Source organism: Schistocerca americana, chromosome 1 (assembly GCF_021461395.2).
Source record: "Schistocerca americana isolate TAMUIC-IGC-003095 chromosome 1, iqSchAmer2.1, whole genome shotgun sequence".
NCBI lineage: Eukaryota > Metazoa > Arthropoda > Insecta > Orthoptera > Acrididae > Schistocerca > Schistocerca americana.
Window position 1 is genome coordinate 1,040,579,817 of NC_060119.1, and position 22,776 is coordinate 1,040,602,592.

General features: G+C 45.0%; 1 protein-coding gene across 1 annotated transcript in view; it reads left to right on the forward strand.

The window, feature by feature from the left end:
• The window catches only part of LOC124549402 (phospholipase B1, membrane-associated-like), a 147,717-nt gene that overhangs the window by 58,585 nt on the left and 66,356 nt on the right, over positions 1-22,776 (forward strand). Inside the window, exon 3 of the mRNA XM_047125242.1 lies at positions 16,947-17,160. Coding sequence (XP_046981198.1) covers positions 16,947-17,160 — 214 coding nt within the window. The remainder of the gene's footprint in view (positions 1-16,946; positions 17,161-22,776) is intronic.

Consider the following 22,776-nt stretch of genomic DNA (forward strand, 5'->3'; position numbering starts at 1 on the left):
AAGTCAAGTGATAATAATCGTGAGCAGTACTTCTGTCAGTGGCACCGACGGCACGCAATTTTTTGTACACTGTAAACACAAATAAAACAGATTACATACGGACAATGTCAAACTCGCCGGTCTACACCATGTATACTGACAAGGTAATCCTCCTCCAAATGTGAGGCAGAACTTCCTGCAAAGATTTAACAAGAAGTAACACATTTGCTTTTTACAAGAACATAACATAGCCAATGCGCCCACACCGGTCGGGACCACACAAAATTGCATCACAATGTGTCACGATAACCCGTATAGCAAAACGTTACGCAGAACACAGAGATCTTCCAAAATTCTCCTTCCTATCTCGCGATGGTTGTAAAGCAGATGCTCACTTTGGTTTCCACATAGTTCCTGGGTGAAATTAAGAGCGAGCATACTCAGGGATACAACCAGTGACTCGCCGTTGCCAAATCAGGAAGCAAACACCCTCTTCCAACGGTATAGCCGCTCCGTTGACGGTCAACGAGTCCGCCACATACACCAAGCGGACCCAACTGCCGAATGCAGCCCCTCGGCCATAACGGGGTACGTTAACAAAATATCGGCCACAAGTAACAGTACTGCTGTTGATGAACAACCAACCCTTCACCGTAGGTCACACGGGGGTGTTTATCTACTCGCGAAGCGCTACGTCCCTGGGTACGCCAGAGCCGTGTGTCCCAGGCTATGGGCCATACACGTAACGATAGAGGCTCAGGTGTCGATTCATTCCCTTACATTTGTGTGAATACTACGCCGGAGAGTCTCTGTAAATCACATGATAGAGGTACTGACAGACTGAATTAAGCAGGTTATGGGTCCTGCGTGGTCAACACTATCAGAGGACGTGCATGACCCACACAAATTTGGATCTATCTTTCACGACTTATGTGATTTGTCGTTAGATGCTTTTAGTTGAGGAATAATCATTGCTGTCTGAGCACGAAAGGTATACGAAACAGACGTTCCGTAGCGCATTAGAATATTCTCATCGATATAGAACAGCCTTCAAATTATAAATAAAGATTTGGAACTTACCTGTTGGTGTGGTATAACAGGCATTCATTTCACCTAGGAGACCATGCCTTCATACAAGATACAGTTTGTTGAATGTGACGAACCGATATTCCGATGGTGGAAGAAATACGAACCAGGAAATCGCTTGACCAATGCGAAATCGTATTTCAGCGGTCAGCGACCTGCCTTGAATAGAGTAAATGTTAATTAGTTCCAGTTTGTTAACTTATAAGTTTTCGGACATGTCCGAAAGAACAGACACCATATCCATTTAAGTATATAGTTCTGGCAATACCGGCCATGACCTTCTTCTTCTGTGCGGATGCACATATATTCCCCGAACTCTTACGGGACTTGGTAAGAATGTCTTCCACGAGTAATGAGTGTGTTTGGGTGGGACATTACGAATGTAGTGTGGACATACGCGGAAGGCGTGCGCGAGGTAGTCCCTGCAGCCGCGCTATCGTCTGTGCCCTCGGTGGCTCAGATGGATAGAGCGTCTGCCATGTAAGCAGCAGATCCCGGGTGCGGGTCCCGGTCGGCGCACACATTTTCACCTGTGTCCCTTGATATACACCAACGTTCGTCAGCAGCTGAAGGTGTTCAATTAATTCGAATTTCGTTCTAGACAGCTGCAGGTCATCAATGGTGCCTGTTTTCTTCCGGACATGTCCGAAAGAACAGACACCACATCCATATAAGTATATCATTATGGAGACGTCGAAACTATGAGAAAAGCGATGTAAACGTGCTGGACAATTATAACTGTGGTGTCACCGCCAGACACCACACTTGCTAGGTGGTAGCTTTAAATCGGCCGCGGTCCATTAGTACATGTCGGACCCGCGTGTCGCCACTGTGTGATCGCAGACCGAGCGCCACCACAAGCATTCATTAAGTATCCTGTTTCAGACCTCACGCCATCCTGCTTTAGCTTAGCGCGTGCCTTTCGGCTTCCTCTCATTGTGTCTAGGCTGTCTTGTCTAGACACAACAATAACATTAAAGGATTTGTCTTTAAAACGGGAATTATCTTGCATATCAGTCAGTTACATCTGCACATGCGCATGCTTTCAATTGAAGCGGCAATCGGTCTAGAAAACAGATCGAAGACAGATGTCAGATTGGCAGCGTCTTCAAAACATTTAGGAAACTATCCATTTAATTCTTTCAAGGTCATAATGAATTCTTCACACCTCGCGGTTTCTCTAAAGTCCTCTTAAAATGCAAGGTCTGCAATCCATTCTGGATGTTCTGATTTTCGTCTCTGCACCCATTTTCCCATCATAGATTCAACAACAGTGAGTTTTAAATCGAAAAATCATTTCAGGCATGCTCCTTGACTTAGAAAATTGACTTTGCAGTAATATATTAAGTCTCCATAGTCTTCGTTTAGTTCCGACGAAAAATGTTGCAGCTGACAGCGGAATTATGCGCAACTTTAGAAATTTTATTATTCGTACCGCCAATTTCTTCACGTGCTCCATGCAAGCAAATCTGAAACAAGATGCTTATTGATGTACAGAAGAATGAATCCCATCTGTCGAACGTTGTAATCTTTTGCTCCTTCATTGCCAACTACATCTCTAAAATCTTTCTGCATGGTGTTGTAATATCGTTCAAGGCAAGTTTGCAGTACGCGTCGGTTATGTGACTGCATAGTATATCTTGAGAATTCTTATGTGCCTCTTCTGTCAATCTCCTCATTTTTAAAGTGTTGTGACGACAGATCGCTAGTGCCTCTTTTCGTGCTACTAGCCGCTGTATCTGTGAACGTCCTCCATACGACGAACAAATAGCGAAAGGTAAACAGCGGTGACACGACGATTCTGAGGGACTGAAGACAGTCGTGCTGTTCCGGGTATTAGAGACAAGGACGAACAAAGTCGAGACACTCTGGCTTTTGCCCTCTCGCGCCCTGCACGCCCCGCCCGCGTGAAGTTTGGCACTCCGTAACCGGCCCTGCTTTAGTTGTTATTTGATATATAGTTTTACCGTAGAGGGCGCTAATCGAACCCTACAATATTTGGGAGCTCGGGAATGCGTCTATGCGATATGTGCCTCAAAATTATAGGCACAACCTAGACCGGATGCGCACGTAGTTGAAAATCCTTGGTAGAAACCTTCCGACATCTGTCTCCACTGCTCTCTGTTACCGTAATGGACACGAGAACGCGCGACTTACAGGTGCGTTTACCGTGGACATTACCATACGCTGATGATGTGGTGCTTGCGGCAGATCCACGGAGACTCTTAAAACTCAAGTCAAAACATGATCCGATCGCCTGCAAAGATTTGGTCTCTGTTTAGATATCCACAGGACTGAGTACCTCCAAACGATTCCATCTCCTGGAACTGTATAAATTAATGGAGTTTTTCTCGCCAAGGCGGACACATATCGCTATCTATGTACTCGAATACCAACAGCGATATGCGAGCAGGAAACTGATTGTCTCGGGATAGGATATAACAGCCTTCTCAGTTGAATCTGTTTCGTCCACTCCCCCATATCAACCAACCTTAATCGAAACACTGCAGCATCTAGACCAGAGGAGATGCAACCTACCTCATATTGAAAAATGGGTTCTTAGTGCCAAGTTCTCTGGAAATTTGAGTCTTGGCTGCAATAAAGTCACATTCCTCTCCCCTTCTGCATGATATATATATATATATATATATATATATATATATATATATATATATATATATATTTATAGGTAGAGATATCAACGTGCTACTTGATAAACTCTGCACAAATATTCCGTCAGAGCTTGATAAGATTTTGAAGTGATGCAAAGACTGTCACCTTCATTTAAATGTTCAGAAATGTAAAATTGTGCAAAACGAAAATAACATACCACGCTAGACTACAATATCGAAGAGTCACAAGTAGAATTGCGCAACTCATACAAATAAATGGTTCAAATCGCTCTGAGCACTGTGGGACTTAACTGCTGAGGTCATCGGTCCCCTAGAACTTAGAACTACTTAAACCTAACTAACCTAAGGACATCACACACATCCATGTCCGAGGCAGGATTCGAGCCTGCGACCGTAGCAGTCGCGCGGTTCCAGCAGACTGTAGCGCCTAGAACCGCTCGGCCGCCCAGGGCGGCTGATACAAATACCTGGATGTAACAATTTATAGGGATATGAAATAGAACAGTTACATAGTGTCAGGCGTAGGTAAATGGTGTGATACTAGCGAACTGCAATCAATCCAAAAAGGAAATTGTTGTAAAACACTCGTGGGTGCCATCCTAGAATACTGATCAGTTGTATGGGCTCCGTACGAAAGAGAAAGGTAGCTATTTTGCGTCAACGAACAGGGGTAGAGCTAATGGTCAGAGTTGCTTCGACTCACGTCATGCTGATGCTGGAAAAACTGAACTGCCAAGCGCTTAAAGATAGATGCAAACTATCCTCTGAAAGCTTGCTTATAAAGTTTCAATACCCAGCTTTAACCACTTAAGTGCCACTGGTGGAAGTGTATACCATTCATCATACATGTTATGGCCTACTTTATTTAATACAGAAAATCGATTTTATCGGTATTAATATATGCACAACAATTTCTCCGTTGAATGTAAAAACCATTTGTATGTTTCTAGGTTGGTAGGTTTGAGATGCCGGTAAAAAGAGAATAATGGTAAAAATATTTACCAATGGTCTTCGAGGCACTCGTCTTGAGAGCTGGTTTTGTGTCCAGTTAGCATTTGCTACCTGTGGGTTATTGATCTGACAACTTCTGATACAAACGATGGTACGTGTAGTTCACAGGAACATTTTCTACGGGAATAGCATTTAAGAATATTTAAATCGTGTACAGGCATATTTACACTTAGTTTAGTTTTCTTCCACTACGTAAATGGAAACAAACAGATTGTCGTGATTCAGCTCCTGATTACATCCAGCTAAACTGATAATATGCTGGAACTGCTGCTTCTAGTGAAGAATGAACACTGCAGATAATAATGTTTCTTAAATGATCTCCAAAATGCATTGCCGCTGACAGTGCGCATGTGGGATGATTACTGAAAATACCCTCTAAGACAAAAAAAAAAAAAAAACCGCTCCGGTAAGAAATTATCATAATGGGACAGAAATCGTAGAGTTGACACACATATACAGACAAGAAATTATCCCAATTTCAGAACAAGTGGATGACTTATTCAAGAGAAAGAACACAAATTCAACAAAACGGGTTGGTCCAAGTCAGGCACTTATCAAGCAGTTTTTTCGGCTTGGCAGAGTTATGGGATGTCCTTCTGAGGGACATAATGCCAAATTCTCTCCAAGTGTTGCGCTGGATCGTCAAAATCCCGAGATGATAGGAGGGCCCTGTCCATAATGCTCCAAAATTTCTCAACTGGGATGAGATCCGGAGACCTTATGGTCAAGGTAGAGTTAGGAAGCACGAAGGAAGGCAGTAGAAACTCTCTCCGTGGGCGGGCGGGCGTTACCTTCCTGAAATATAAGCACAGGTTGGCTTGCCATGAAGGCAATAAAATTGGGCGTAGAATATTGTCGACGTACCGCTGTGTTATAAAGGCGTTGCATATAACAGCTAAAGGGTCCTGTTATGAACAGAAATGGCACCCCACACCATCACTCCTGTTTGTCGGACCATGTGGCGGGTGACAGTGAGATTGGTATCCCAGCGCTGTCTGGGACATCTCTAGACGCGTCTTCGTTCATAGCGGGACTCATCACTGAAGACAATTCTACTCCAGTCGATGAGTGTATGGGTACGAGTTTTCAGCGGTGAGTTACTAGGGCCTTTTTCTCTGACCTTACCGTCAAATCTGTAGCTTACCAAGATACGCTTCAATAAGTATTGTTAGAACTGGAAACTAATCCACTTTTTGAAAATCTGCAACTGGTTAAGGAAAAGCTGATGTGGCAACAAGATGAAGCATCTCCACATTATGGACCTGTTGCGCGAGACTTCCTAAATGAAAACGTCTGTGAATGGATTGGCACAAAGGGTATTAGTGTCTGGCCTCCTTGATGCTCAGATACCATACTCATGAATTTTTCACTCCTGGCTATACAATTTAATGAGGTTTATTCCGTCAAGATTCGTGATGGTGAGAATTTGAAGGAACGAATCCGACGAGAATTTGAAAACCTACAGGCCCGCAACATTTTCGACAAAATTTGTAAATCAGTGTTGAAAAGATGCAATGTTTACTTAGAACAGCATGGAAACAACTTTGAGCATTTTCTATAGGTTCATTGAACTGTACACGCGTTTCTGTGTTGATAATAAATTTATATTTTCATTTGTTCAACATTAATAACTGTACTAGAAGCATTTTCGACAACTGACTTGTCGTCCACCCTGTATTAGTAGCTTATTTGTAGCACGAACGATGTTTTAGGTTATTAGGTTAATCAGAAAACAGTGGGACATAATGTCATTATATAGTTTTCTTCGGAGGTTTTAAGGTTGCAACACTGCTAAGTTTCAAATAACTACCGACACGGAGGAATTGACAGGTTCGAATATCTACTAACACAGAGCAACTGACAGGTTTCTCCTCGACAAATAAGGAAAATCCAGTACGCAGTCACGATCCTGCACGTGCCGAACGAAACGGGGAGGCACCTTGATGCAGCTGCTGCTGAGAGAAGCGACCTTGGCATATACTATTGTAGGTCGTGATTGTGTTTACAATCCTTCCTTGAGGTAGTAAACTGTTGACTCTATAAACAGGACCGTAAAGAAGTAAAGTTATTGAACAGTGATTGAACTGATGTACATTGTATACGGAATATTTACTCAGACTTCATTACCTTGCCTTTGTTTTAGTATTATTTCCTCACTCAATTCTAAACAGTCTCTGTCCCGTTAAATGTAGATTGTAGTGTTGAACCGAATATTGTTATAGGTTATAGAAGTTTTCTTGTAGCAGCATGCTAGTGTTTGCTAAACAAATGGTTATTCAGTTTTAAGTCGCCGAACCTTTATCAATATTCTTCTTTATGTTCTGTTCCTGGTTACTACCCATGCTTAGCGCACTTTTTATTGTATAGTACTTTCATCGTCGCCCTCAGTGAAGTTTCAGGAGCAATCATCGCGGTTTATACTCTTAAGGGACTGTTACGGGGACGCAGACCAAACTACATACAGGAAATCCTTGGTTCAGCAAAACCGTCACCTCCTTTACGCATTCAGATGTTGGATCTTCTCTGCGCTAAAGAAGGCGAAAACGCCACTCGCTCAAGTGCCTACCGAAGTACTCACTACATCGGAGTCGAATTATCTAATAAATCACGCCATTTTCGGGAAACCAGCGCTGCCCTGAATACTGTGTATACACTGCCGGAGAAAAAGAATTAGTATACATAGAAAGACGGCACTTTAATTCGATGATGGCATACGCCACCTGGGGATAGCGGATGTACTGATAATGTCGCCCGCCAAAAGATAGCAAGCATAACGACATAGCTACCAGAGTGCCGTCTGGGTCTACTTCACTGTTAATAACAGGTTCACAACATTTCGTGTCGACACGTCTGGGCTCACAAGCCCTCTTATTGCGCTGTGGTGGCTGTACGATATGCCATGCTGTCGTTACAGTGCAACGATCCTAGTGGGCATCTGTGCTGCGTGGCTGTGCAGAATTCCGTCTACGGGTGTGAAAATGTTGACGTGACCACTGACACCAGCATCGATGCACAACTGACGCAACACGAGCATGGGAATACACACCTGTTGTCCGTCTTCCGCTCATTCGACAGTATAAATGTGCACTGCTCCACCTGTGCCGTCAGAGGACCACTTGGAATGGCTCGTCGTGGTCTTCAGAGATACACATTCTGTCTGCGCGCAAAAGATGATTGTTTGCGCATGTGGCGTAGACCGGGTGATCGCTGTCTCGTGTAGTGCATTCGTGCAAGACACACTGGCCCCACCCAGGCCTTATGGTCTGGGACGCAATATGACTCTGAGCACTAAGGGACTTAACTTCTGAGGTCGTCAGTCCCCTAGAACTTAGAACTACTTAAACCTAACAAACCTAAGGACATCACACACATCCATGCCCGAGGCAGGATTCGAACCTGCGACCGTAGCAGTCGCGCGGCTCCGGACTGAGCACCTAGAACCGCTCGGCCACCCCGGCAGGCTGGGACGCAATAAGCTACAACTCTCGTTCGCCTTTGTTGCTTCTGGAGGGCACGCGAACCAGCGCTCGGTACGTGCAGAATCTTGTTAGATCCATTCTTTTGTCGTTCTTGCAACAGGAAGGCGATCTGTTGTTCCAACAGGATCCTGCTCGCCCACCCGTGAAACTCAACGTGCTGTGCAAGACGTTCAGCAACTTCCCTGGCCAGCAATATCTCCGGACTTGTCTCCAATCGAGCACGTGAGGGATATGAGAAGTGACTCGAGCGACTCGCCAACCAACAATTCTTAAGAAACTACTTGGACAGATCGAGCAGGCGTAGTATAACTCGTTCCAGGAAAGTACTCTACTCGCTATCTGTTCGACAGACTGGATGCCAGAGCCAGCACTTTATTGCCGCCCGTGGAGGCTACGCCACTTGCTCATATGGGGCTTCAGCATGAGTCAATACCTGATACCTCAGAAACGCTTGTGTTATTGAACTGTAATTGCAATCACTTCATTCATTCCGTATGCCCTTTTCCAACAACAAATCTTGAGTGAATCAGAAACTTCTAAAAGCTTGTACTAATTTTTTTACAGTAAGTTTATCTAGTCCAATGGTTTCAATTTTGTAAACACGGAAATCAAGCAGAAAGTATTACTGAAACCTGATCGTTAAGGCTGGCAGGATTGGGTTACGACTGTGGAGGGGGCCCGAATCAATTACTATTGGTTTGCTTTGCATTTTCACTCATTTACTTTAGTAATTTTTTTGAAAACAAGCCAATGAGGTCGCTATTAGACTTTTAAGGCACTTAACCACAATCACGGCTGAAGGCCTTTAACGCCCAAAATGGCAATTATTAAAAAAAAATTATCAAACATACATAAAATACAGAAAGAAAATAATTTTTGAAAACACGGCAATGTGATCACAATACGAATTTTAACGCAAATCATCACAATCACGCCAGAAGGCCTTTTAACGCGCAAATGGCAATTACGCTACTGGCCACTAAAATTGCTACACCAAGAAGAAATGCAGATGATAAACAAGTATTCATTGGACAAATATATTATACTAGAACTGACATGTGATTACATTTACATGCAAATTGGGTGCATAGACCCTGAGAAATCAGTACCCAGAACAACCGAACAATCACCTCTGGCCGTAATAACGGCCTTCATACGCCTGTGCATTGAGTCAAACAAAGCCTGGGTGGCGTGTATAGGTACAGCTGCCCATGCAGCTTCAACACGATACCTCAGTTCATGAATAGTAGTGACTAGCGTACTGTGACGAGCCACAAGACGTTTTCAATTGGTGAGAGATCTGGAGAATGTGCTGGCCAGGGCAGCAGTCGAACATCTTCTGTATCCAGAAAGGCCCGTACAGGACCTGCAACATGCGGTGGCGCATTATCCTGCTGAAATGCAGGGTTTCGCAGCGATCGAATGAAGTGTAGAGCCACGGGTCGTAACACATTTGAAATGTAACGCTCACTGTTCAAAGTGCCGTCAATGCGAACAAGAGGCGACTGAGACGTTTAACCAATGGCACCCCATACCATCACGCCTGGTGATACGCCAGTATGGCGATGACGAATACACGCTTCCAATGTGCGTTCACCGCGATGTCGCCAAACACGGATGCGACCATCATGATGCTGTTAACAGAACCTGGATTCATCCGAAAAAATCATGTTTTGCCATTCGTGCACCCAGATTCGTCGTTGAGTACACCATCGCAGGCACTCCTGTCTGTGATGCAGCGTCAAGGGTAACCACAGCCGTGGTCTCCGAGCTGAAAGTCCATGCTGCTGCAAACATCGTCGAACTGTTCGTGCAGATGGTTGTTGTCTTGCAAAGGTCCCCACCTGTTGACTCAGGGATCGAGATGTGTCTGCACGATCCGTTACTGCCATGCGGATAAGATGCTTGTCATCTCGACTGCTAGTGATACGAGGCCGTTGGGATCCAGCACGGAATTCCGTATTATCCTCCTGAACCCACCGATTCCATATTCTGCTAATACTCATTTGATCTCGACCAACGCGAGCAGTAATGTCGCGATACGACAAACCGCAATCGCGATAGGATACAATCCGATCTTTATCAAAGCTGGAAACGTGATGGTACGAATTTCTCCTCCTTATACGAGGCATTACAACAACGTTTCACCAGGCAACGCCGGTCAACAGCTGTTTGTGTATGAGAAATTCGTTGGAAACTTTCCTCATGTCAGCACGTTGTATGTGTCGCCACCGGCGCCAACCTTCTGTGAATGCTCTGAAAAGCTAATCATTTGCATATCACAGCATCTTCTTCCTATCGGTTAAACTTCGCGTCTGTAGCACGTCATTTTCGTGATGTAGCAATTTTAATGGCCAGTAGTGTATAAAAATGTTAAAGAATATATTGTCAAACGCCGAATTGTGTAGAAAAAGTTAATTTTACAAAAACAAACAACAGATCATCAAACAGATGAGACAAATGATGGTAACTTAATAATACAATAATGAAATAAAACACAAGGGCCAGGTACAGGTACAGACGGTGCTCCAGGAATCGACCTCTGAGTAGGCCACAACAAAAACATTTTCGTGAGCGAAGAGAAAGGCAGCCAAGAGTTGCATTCAGATCACAAGATGGTAATTCGGACTAGTGGCAGTCTAACCATAGACTAATGATAATCTTGGTGAAGCTACCTGACATCCGACAAAGCAAATGCAAGATGTGAAATTACACCAAAGCCGGAACCGGTGGTCTGGGCTCCTCCTGCAGAGTACTGTGCTTAGAGAGTCCGGAACAAGAAGGAATGACTGCCACTAAAGTAGAAGAGCGCCACCCAACCTACAGTCAAGAAAAAAGCTGTCAAACTTACACGCCTCACCGGACAGCGGAGGCAAGGCCAGGAAACGTACACTGCCGTTACACATACTAACCCCCAGTGCAGGCAACCGGGGCGTTAGCGGCCAAAAAACAGAAAAAATTCCGCTGGTTGAACTTAACAATGTAAGGCGCTGAAAATAGTAAATAGTAATTAGAAGTTCAGAAAGGCTAATCAGATTCCACTTCCCCAGGCACTCCACTCGCTGCTTTTCGGCTCGGCAACACCACAAACAGTAACACGAACCCAAGTCACTGGAGAATCGTGAGATTTCACAATCGTGGAGGTTTCTCTATTCGAATTGCAATGCCATCAACTTAAACATGCAGGATCCGGCTTCTACGAGGTCGTGCACCTTCGTGACTACTGCCCTTCGATCCGGCAGTCCATACACGCCGCCAATGGTCCCGGCGTGTTGTCGCTCTGCGCGGACCTCGCTGCTCCTGCGTCCCCAACCGAACTCCCATTCACACCACACGGAAAAGGAACGACGTCGCTCCAAAGATAGGGCAACAGAACTACATATCGATAAGCGCTGCTCCTGCCACTAGCGGACAGGCAAGGCTTAGGAATCCGAGTGGCGCCAGTGAACCCGAGAAGCAGACGAACAACGCAACCATGCCAACTAAACGATACGAGCAGAAACCTTCACACGGCACCAACGCCAGCCATAGCACGGTTCAGTTACGTCTGCTATAGCTATGAAAATCTGCAGTTTATAACAAGCTTCTGTTACCAACTTTAAAAAAAGGCCCACTTTCCGAGCACATTTATTTGATGTTCTTGAGAATGAAGCAACAGAAATAAGTCTTGGTTTGTAACATGATGTCAATCGTGCTCTTCCCGCTAATAGCACAAAATGAAAGCCATTATGTTCCTCGCCTTGTAGACCAGAGATATATATTCGCTGGGATAAAATAGCACGGTGTTTCACAGACGAAATGTTACATGATTTTGATTTTTAAAATGCGGTTTGCATTGAAACTGCGAAGTTCAATAACTTCAACAAACACGGCAGCTTTTTTATGGCAGCCTGTATGTTATCTCACCTAAAATAGCGCATAGAAAACTCAAGCGCTCTTGGATGGAAATGTAGCCAGGTATATCCACAGACTCCTTTTTTATTAGCCTCCCACAAATTAAACCGTAACGGCGACTTCCCATTCCCTCTACACACTTTAGTCGTAAGTCCAGCGGTCTGTCCAAAATTCTGCTCTTTGGAAAAGCACAAGTGCTGAAAAATAATCGTCACTGTCATACACAGCAAGAAACTCCAAGATGCGCTGGACTTAAAGACTCTTCATTTCCATAGCATCTTCTGAATTTTCCTCAGTATTTAATCAATCAGTTATAGTACACTCCCCTTTCCCAGTACAAAAGCAATGTACCTTTTTGAGTACAGAGTAAATAACGTGTGCAAGTGTGAGAAAGTATTATAAATTATTGTGTTCCGCTTTTCTGAGATGGAACATTGGTACCAGGCCGTTATTCACCTAGTGGGATGTGACAAACTACGTAAAAACCACAACTGGCAGGCCGGTACGTCGACCCCTCGTCGTAGATTTTACCTAGGGGTACCTCCCATCCTGGAAGCGGACGCATTAACATGACCAAACACCCAGGAAGGTCAGCCTAACTTCTTGACCTGTTAGATGCTGCTCTGTATAACTTAAGGACGACATAAATACAGTGAGAAAACTTGGTGGGAATGAATGGAAGTGCGGGAGCATGTTGTCGGGGGTCTCCCAGTCGTGCATAGAAAAGTGGACGTCACGTGACGTGAGGCGAGGGCCACACGATAGACTGGCCACGACGAGTACGTCAAAGCAGGTGACACTGTAGGTCTTACGAGTGCCAGCAGCCGACACAGGATGGGAGCGCGTAACTTTTTCAGGCAAGTTTAATAATACTTAATTGCGTTTTTAAATGCGTGAAAGCTCTCGAAATCACACGGCAAAATTAAGACCTTTAGTAGGTACCTCTCCGGTGACATTCTGAGTTCCCGTCAACCTTGAACAGAGCTGAGCTTCGCGAAGTATGGTGGACAAGGCGACTAGTGTGATATATAAGATCGTTGCCGGATTTATATTTCTCGTGGGCCCCTGCGTGAGATCAGCGTGACTATAGCGCCAGTATGGGGCTGTGCCCACAGTGCCCACGTATTGGCGAGCAGTTATGGTGCCCTTTTGTGATGTTCTTAATTACAACATTGTTCGGGAAGACCATCTGACGACTCCAAAAAGAAAATAATCGAGAAACTGGCAGCGGGATGAAGTGTGATGACGACTGTGGCCCAGGAGTTTGGTATTGCTCATTGCAATGTTTGACGTGCATGGGGAGCGTTCCGAACCACAGGCACTGCTGCCCAAATGAGAAGAGGTGGTATAATACGGTCAACTGCAGCAGCAGACGACCGTTACATTGAGCAACACTCAAAAAGGGACTCTCTTCAAATGGCGTTTGCAATTGCAAAGCAGAATTAAGAGGACTGTAAGCATGCAATGTGGCGACTGCATATGGGTGGTCTCTTTGTCCCACGATCAGTACGCCATTTCCATTGGCATCCGGACATTGGAGGCTCCGTTAACGATGGTGCCAAGAGCATTGGGAGTGAATGGGATCGTGGTCGCACGCTCTCTTCGGAAGACTGCGTATACAGTCTGAGTACTGATTCTAGACGTATCTCGATGGGGTGACAGGTGGGAACTCACAATGCACCCAGGAACACTGTCGAAAGCGATCGTTTTGGTGGTCCAGATGTTATGGCGTGATAAGGCATAATGTTGCCTGTGTGCACTGAGCTTGAAATCTTTGAACACAGTACACGGACTGATCAGATTTGTTCTGCCAGTGTACTCTTTCCCAATGATCATTATTTCAAGAGTGCGTTCGGTCCCTGTGACTTCAATTTTGTCAATTACATTGCGCAATCGCATCGGACAGCGCAGGTGTGGGAGCTCTTGGAACGAGGGAATGTCCAGCGAATGGACGGGCCGGCCCATTTCCCCGGCTTAATCCTTCGAGCACAAGTGGGATGCGCTGTGGAGACGTATTACAGAACGTCCACATACACTAACGTCCATCCAGCAGTTTTTAACCCCGTTGGTGGATGGTGGAACACCTTACCACAAGAGCTCCTTATCAATTCCGTGGCCAGCATGGGAGCACGCTGCAGAGCATACACTGCTGTTCGTGGTCACCACACATCCTATTAAGAACCACGATCTGCCTTTTGTAATGCCAAGGAGACCATCATAAATCGCGGTGACTTCAGTGTAATTTTTGTCTTTGAATGAAACTGTCATTTTTCATCGTCTCATTGTGTCCTACACTGTAGCAGTTCTTCCGGTGTGTGGTCCAAGTTTCATCAAGTGATGTTACTTGACAATGACACATCATCCGAAAGTTACTTTCATCCTTGCACAACATTGTATTTTGGTAGCCCCACAGATCTGTTACGATATTAGGGAGCTTTGATTCTTGTCAAACTGATACGATATGAACCACGATCTGGCAGTTCCTGTCACGTCAGCCATATATGTATTATAAAAACGGATGTACGTCATATGCATGTATGTATGTTCCACATCGCCTCCTAAACCACTGCACCGATTTCAACCACACTTGGTACAAATATCAGTTATTGTCTGGAAATAATCACTCTGGCGATAAGAACCACCTACCTATCAAATGAGTGAAAATTGGAGTGAAGAAGCAGGGTAGCCCATGACACATGAATACTCATATTTTAGTCATACAATTTTTGAGAATGTGAGCTCTTAGTGGTTTGCAACAAACTCTACCCATAACTTAAAACATTTACAAAGGTTTTTCTCGTTAACAACCCCCACAAAATGATGCAATGAAAAAAGTTTATCACTTACTATGTTTTTCGCTGTTCTCATTTCGCAGTCACCATCGAAATATTCCGCTGAATGTGCCTAGAAAAACGTATACCTGTACGACACGTAGTTCAGGAGATTCAACGTCATAAACATCGAGATGCACGAAAATGAGGCTGGAGGGCGAAATCCGCTAGATATACGGGTGAAATATGTGTACAAATGCGTATGAAATGTTTTAAATATATGCGAAAAGTATTTGACATGTGCATACGTAGGCAAAGCCAGTGGTAAAAAGCCACGAAAATTTGGTACATATGTGGTAATAGTTACCATCTTAATAGATACCATCTGGAATGTCTTAGTGTGGGGTAAGAAACAAACACGAGCTTCCTATTGCAGCGGGCGTGATAACGCAGAGAGAGGTGAGGGGCGCAGGAGATGGAAATAGAGAGTGGAGAATGGAGGAGATAGAACAGATAGGTGATGAGGAGGAAATGGATAGAGAGGGAGGGAGAAATGGGCAAAGAAAAGGGAGAGGAGGAGATAGACACAGATGGGCTGTAAGGAGGAAATGGATAGAAAGGGGGAGCGGGAAACTGGCAGAGAGAGAGGAGAGGACGTGAAAGTGGTAAGGAGAAAATGGAGAGAGACAGGGGGGGGGGGGGAGGAAGAAGAGGTAGATCGAAAAGGAGGAGGAGGAGATGGACAGAGAGGGGGAAGGAGAAAATGGAAAATGGACAGAGAGGAGAGGACATGGTCAGCGAAACTAATGAGGAGATAATGGACAGAGACAGGGAGGGGAGGAGAGGTAGACAGAAAATGAGGAGAAGGAGATGGACAGAGAGGGGAAGGAGAAAATGGACAGAGAGGAGAGGACAAGGACAGCGAAAGTAATGAGGAAATAATGGACAGAGACAGGGAGGGGAGAACGGTATTACAGTGCTCTCCATACAATTGTGCCATTCTTCGTCGAATTTCCATTCCTCGCACTCCTTCCGCTGTAAGGAAATGCAGCATCCCTCTTTTCTCTTATTTTGAAGCCTTCATTTCTCGGTTTTCGGCGCTAAAGAGGGCAATGGGCGGTCGACGCATGTACGTATTCACTCTGTCGTCCATGGCTGCGGTTACCCTTGAGCACCTGCGATGGTGTACTCAACGACGAACCAAGGTGCACGAATGGCAAAACGTCATTTTTTCGGAGGAATCCACGTTCTGTTTACAGCATCATGATGGTCGCATCCGTGTTTGGCGACATTGCGGTGAAGGCACATTGGAAGCGTGTATTCGTCATCGCCATACTGGCGTATCACCCGGCGTGATGGTATGGGATGCCATTGGTTACACGTCTCGGTCACCTCTTGTTCGCATTGACGACACTTTGAACAGTGCACGTTACATTTCCGATGTGCTACGACCCGTGGCTCTACCCTTCATTCGTTCCCTGCGAAACTCTACATTTCAGCATTATAACGCACGACCGCATATTGCAGGTCCTGTACGGGCCTTTCTGGATACAGAAAATGTTCGACTGCTGCCCTGGCCAGCACATTCTCCAGATCTCTCACAAATTGAAAACGACTGGTCAATGGTGGCCGAGCAACTGGCTCGTCACAGTACGCCAGTCAACACTCTTGATGAGCTGGCGTATCGTGTTGAAGCTGTACCTGTACACGCCATCCTAGCTCTGTTTGACTCAGTGCCGAGACGTATCAAGGCCGTTATTACGGCGCGAGGTGGTTGTTCTGGGTAATGATTTCTCAGGATCTATGCCCCCAGATTGCGTGAAAATGTAATCACATGTCAGTTCTAGTTTGTCATCTGCATTTCTTCTTGGTGTAGCAATTTTACTGGCCAGTAGTGTAACATCATCCGCATGTGGGGTAGGTGGAAGTTGGATTGCCCATATAAATGTGCGTTAGATATTTTTGGTGCCAATTTTATTTTTTCCGTCCTGTGCAAGTAGAATGCTTGAATGCTACTTGAGGTATTAGAAGTAACTCGAGCAGACAGACATTCCAGGAGCGGCTGCGCTGACTGCTGTTGGGCGTGCCTGCAGATGCTGCAGCCGGAGGTCCCTTCGGACCGGCCCTTCCCGTGCGACACCCGCCTCGGCCGCTCGCCCTCCCCGCCGGACTCTGTCCACCGCCTGCGGCCCGGAGACATCGACGTCATCGCCGCACTGGGCGACAGCCTCACCGCCGGCTACGGCAACGTCGCCGCCAACCTTCTGCAGGTCGCTATCGAGAATAAGGGCATGTCCTGGTCCATTGGTAAGGGCGCCTATGTTTTGTCACGTAGCAAGTACTCTTACAACATTTTGTTGTTGTTGTAAACTCTTATTTTGGAGAAATGTTGACCACAAAGAACTTAATAAGATTTATTGGCTTTTTTTCCTCACCTCCTCCCATATCCTCTTCATTCTTTCGCTTCTTTCCTCCTTGGAAATGATCTGTTTAGGCCTCCTGTTTGGTGGTTTCTTTTGAACGATGCTATACTGTTAACTCTGCTCTATTGTGGACCATCTGTGACGTAATTCCAAATGCCCTACATCCGTCTTCTCTTCATCTACCCATTTAGATGTGGAGTTTAAACCCGCGATGTAGCTGACGATCCTTTTTTCCAGTGTGCATTCATTCATCCTTGGTAGGCATCCGTAGACCTTCCACTTCCTCGTTGTATGTGTTGTCTTTACAGTATACTTGTAGAGTTCGTTTTGTTACCAAGCGCTGCCGTCAAGGCTCCATAAGTGGTCCACTGTTCTGGAATCTTAGTACTGAACCCCTATTACATCTGTTAGACGGGGCAGATGCTCCTGAAGGCGTTGTCGCGTACGCAGATAACATCCTGGTAGTTGTGTCTGCAGACTCCAGGGCGAGACTTGACGAAAAGGCGAATGATGTGCTTGCTCAGGTGCAGCATTGGTACAAGAGTAACTAAACTGACTACAGCTGTTCAGAAAACCACATACATACTTCTGAAGGGATGGCTTTTTCTTGCCAGAAATCCTTCCATGAGGCTTGACGGCATACGTGTAAAACGCAGCACTGTTTACAAATATTTAGACATTCGTCTAGACGAGCAGAGAAAGTTTCTAGAACACCTAAAATCTGTTACTCAGAAAGTGGCAAAAATTATGCTTAAGGTGACCGGTGCTAGCACTGCCGACTGTAAATTACCATTGCATACGGTGCGGTAACACCTCGAAGCTACCTACCTTCAGCGCCATTGTGGGCTTCGTTGCCAGCGTCTGGGTGCATCGCCGTAGTCTAGGCAGCTACAAAACAATACTGCGACAAATTTAGTGGAGCGTGCTCCTGACGATGACCGATGCCTTTCGGGCTACACCTGTAGAGAGTTTACTGGAGATTCTCTGGATATGTCCGATGGATATCGTGGTACGTTACAGGGCAGCGGCGTATTGGTTGGGGCGTGAGCAATAAGGTCATGTGTACGAGGTCACAGGAACGCATATTCCTGATAAGACATTTACGAGCCTGGAAGTTAGAGGAATGGCAGCATGATTGGGACACTAGGAGCACTGCAAGGTGTGTTTACAGCATATTCCCAAGCATCGGCAATAGGCTCAAACTGCACGACGTTGCCCCTACTCGAGATATGGTGCACCTAGTAACAGGTCACGGTTAATATTCCAAACGTCTGCATCGGGTGAAACGTAGTAGCACGCCAATCTGTGACTCTGGAGAGAAGGTTCCACTGATCATGTCATTCTCAGATGCCCCCTTTTTCGGGAAGAGAGAGACTGCAGACAGTCAGACTGCGATCTGCAAACAATTGTAAGGGACCAAAACTTGTTGACTAAAGTCACTACTATAGCACACCGGATACATGAAAGGCAATTCGTTAACATTCGGTCTATAAGGCCAAGTGGAAGCTCAAAATATCAAAATAATGTCAACAACAATTATAGATAATGATAGGCACTCGATGATTGCCGAGGCACCGAGACACGCACGTACCAGTCTGGTTGATGTAGAATAATATAGCAACAACAGGTTCAGAAGTAGGTATGGTTGTGATTAGCTGGCAAACCTCGAGTTCTTTCGAGGATGCCAGAACACATCTAGTCATGTAAGATGGAAGTTACTCACTTCATATTTTCCAAATATTCTCTTTTCTTTCTACATCAATAATACCGATGGTTGCTGTTACCATAATTTATAATACATACATAATATAAAAAATTGTATGTTACCATGATTAGCGAATATGTATGACCTGTTTAGAGTTTCCATATAACAGGTCTATAATTCGTAGTAATAAATTGAACTGAATTGAATCTGTTCGATTACGTCTTCATACGACGAGGGTGTGTGAGCACACATTTACAGTCATTTGGGTTCTGTCCAGTGTTACATATTTCTTCTGTAAAGTTTTGGATTCCTTCTGCGGTGATCTCTGTTCCGATTTTGCATGTTCCTGCCTCAAGGCCATCTTCCCCTGGTGTTTGTCATCCTTATGCTCTTTGATTACCTGTTTGATCTACTCTAGATTCGGTGGCTTGGGATCTGGGTTCTCATCGATTTGTTTCTTCGCGTGTTTCAGCAATAATTAGGCAGCAATTTCAGATCGCGAAACTCGTGTCAATAATGGAGACAGCACAACAGAGCTTACCGAGTATGGTACCAGATTTGAGGTGGTTTCAAGACTCCCTTGCAGTCAGAGCTAAACACGTCGTTCTTAACGGGTAGAGATCGGCAGATAAGAAAAGTAATTTCGGGATTACAGCAAGGGGATATTGTAGCGGCTTCCTGCTTGCATTATATATAACTGATACAATAACGCACGAAGCTCCAAAGGCTGATCGCAGACGAAGGGTGCAACAACAGAAGATTGCAGCGCAATGGAGGAAGACCTACAGAGAATCAGTAATTGACGCAGGGACTGGTAATTGACTCTCAACGTTACTAAATATGACATACTGCTCATAACAAGCCGAAGAGATCCATTGACGAAAGGTCTGTTCCTAAAGACTGGGAAATAGCACAGCTCACGCCAATATTCAAGAAGGGAAATAGGAGTAACCCATTGAATTACAGACCCATATCACTGATCTCAATTTGCAGTAGGATTTTGGAGCATATACTGTACGCGAAAATTATGAACCACCTTGAAGAAAATGACTTATTGATACATAACCAACACGGATTCAGAAAATATCGTTCTTATGCAACACAGCTTGCTCTTTATTCCCATGAAGTAATGAGTGCTGTCGACAAGGGGTCTCAGATCCATTCCATATTCCTAGATTTCCAGAAGGCTTTTGATACCGATCCTCACAAGCGACTATTAATCAAAATGCGTGCATATGGAGTATCGTCTCAGTTGTGTGACTTGATTCGTGATTTCCCCTCAGAGAGGTCACAGTTCGTAGTCACAGACGGTAAATAATCGAGTAGAAGAGAAGTGATATCTAGCTTTCCACAAGGTGGTGTTATAGGCCCTCTGCTGTTCCTGATTTACATAAATGATCTAGGTGATAATATGAGCAGCCTCCTTAGACTGTTTGCAGATAATTTACCGCCTATTAAAATCATCAGACGATCAATTCCAATTACAAAATGATCTAGAGAGAATTTCCGTACGGTGAGAAAGGTGGCAAGTGGCACTAAACAAAGAAAAGTGCGAGGTCATCCACATGGGTACTAAAAGAAATCCGATAAATTTTGGGTGTTCGATAAAGCGCACAAATCTAAGGGCTGTCAATTAGACTATATACCTAGGAATTAGGATTACGAGCAACTTAAACTGGAAAGACAACATAGATACTATTGTGGGGAAGGCGAAACAAAGACTGCGCTTTGTTGGCAGAACACTTAGAAGATGCGACAAACCCACTAAAGAGACAGCCTACATTACACTTGTCCGTCCTCTGCTGGAATATTGGGATTCTTACCAGGTACGATTGACGGAGGATATCGAAAAAGTGCAAAGAAGGGTAGCTCGTTTCGTGTTATCGCGCAATAGGGGTGAGAGTGTAGTGATATGATACGCGAGTTGGGGTGGCAGTCACTGAAACAAAGGCGGTTTTCTTTGCGGCGAGATCTATTTACGAAATTTCAATCGCCATCTTTCTCTTCCGAATGCGAAAGCAATTTGTTGACACCCACCTACGTAGGGATAAATGATCATCATAACAAAATCAGAGAAATCAGAGCTCTAACGGAAAGATTTAAGTGCACCTTTTTCCCACGCGCCATTCGACAGTGGAATGGAAGAGAAGTCGTATGAAAATGGTTCGATCAACCCTATGTCAGGCAGTTAAGTGTGAATTGCAGAGTAACTGTGTAGATGTAGATGTACTATTCAGTTACATTATTCGTGTTAAACAACTAGAAACAATAGCAACCGTAAAATACCGAAAATTAAACATCTGTGGGGATCTGAAGTGGAATGGCCACAAAAAACTAATTGTACTGGGATTTTTCAATAGGTAATGCAACACTTCTTTTTCCTCGATCAATTTCGTTGAAAAATGCGGAATTTGTTGTGGAACATTATGGAATATTCACTCTTCAACCTCTACAGTTTCTTGAAGCTCCGATTGGTGGCAGCGCCACACGTAGCTTTCAAAATGGCGACTGCGATGGAGTTGCGTTGCAATCAGAGAGCTCTTATTGAGTTAAGTTTGGCGCCAAACCAGAGCAGATATTCAAGGGCGCTTGCAGAATGTCTACACAAACTTGTTGTGGAACATATGGAATATTCACGCTTCAACCTCTATAGTTTCTTGAAGCTCCGATTGGTGGCAGCGCCATACGTAGCTTTCTAAATAGCGTCTGCAATGGAGGTGAGTTCCAATCAGAAAGCTCTCACTGAGTTAGGTTTGGCGGCGAACCGGAGCGGATATTCAAAGGCGCTTGCAGAATGTGTGCACAAACCTGGCGGTGAGCAAAAACGCGATGAACCATTGGGCGAGGCGTTTGTCGTCATCGGAATAAGGTAACGCAAACCTCTCCAATCCCCTACATCCCAGCCGACCGCACACTGTTGTGTCTCGTTCAATGCTGGAGTGCGTGGACACTGTCATTCGAGGTGATCGACGGAGCACAAACACCTCGCTGCTCGGCTGGACATCTCTGTTGGTAGTGCTGACACACTCATCCACCAGCTGGGGTACTCAAAGGTGTGTGCTCTCTGGAGTCCCTGCCGCCTTACAGAAGACCATAAAGAGCAACGGAGGACTAACTGTGTAGAATTGCTTGCCTGTTACTAGGCTGACCGTGAAAGACTTGTCGAATATCATTACAGACCGTGAAACATGGGTTCACCATTCCGAACCGGAAACGAAACGGCAATCCATGGAGTGGCGCTAGACCATCTCTCCTCTTAAGAAAAAGTACAAGGCCGCACCCTCAGCGGGTGAAGTCATGGCGACGGTCTGGTTGGCTCTGAGCACTATGGGATTTAATATCTTAGGTCATCAGTCCCCTAGAACTTAGAACTACTTAAACCTAACTAACCTAAGGACATCACACACATCCATGCTCGAGGCAGGATTCGAACCTGCGACCGTAGCAGTCCCGCGGTTCCGGACTGTAGCGCCTAGAACCGAACAGCTACCACGGCCTGCATGGCGACGGTCTTTTGAGGCTCAAGAGGCTATTCTGTTTGATATCTTCCCTCATGGTGAACGATCATCTCTGAAATATTTTGTGCTACCCTCACTAAAATGCAAACGAGCTTCTCCTTCTCCATGACAACGCAAGGACTCACATAAGTCTGCATGCTCACAGAATGTCATTTGATTGTTCTGTCTCATCCACTCTACAGCTTAATCTTCGTCGATCCATTATGGATCGTGGGACGACGACTAGCATGAACGTCTTGATGCAAGAATTTACCAACAGCCTTATGTATTGTAGAAA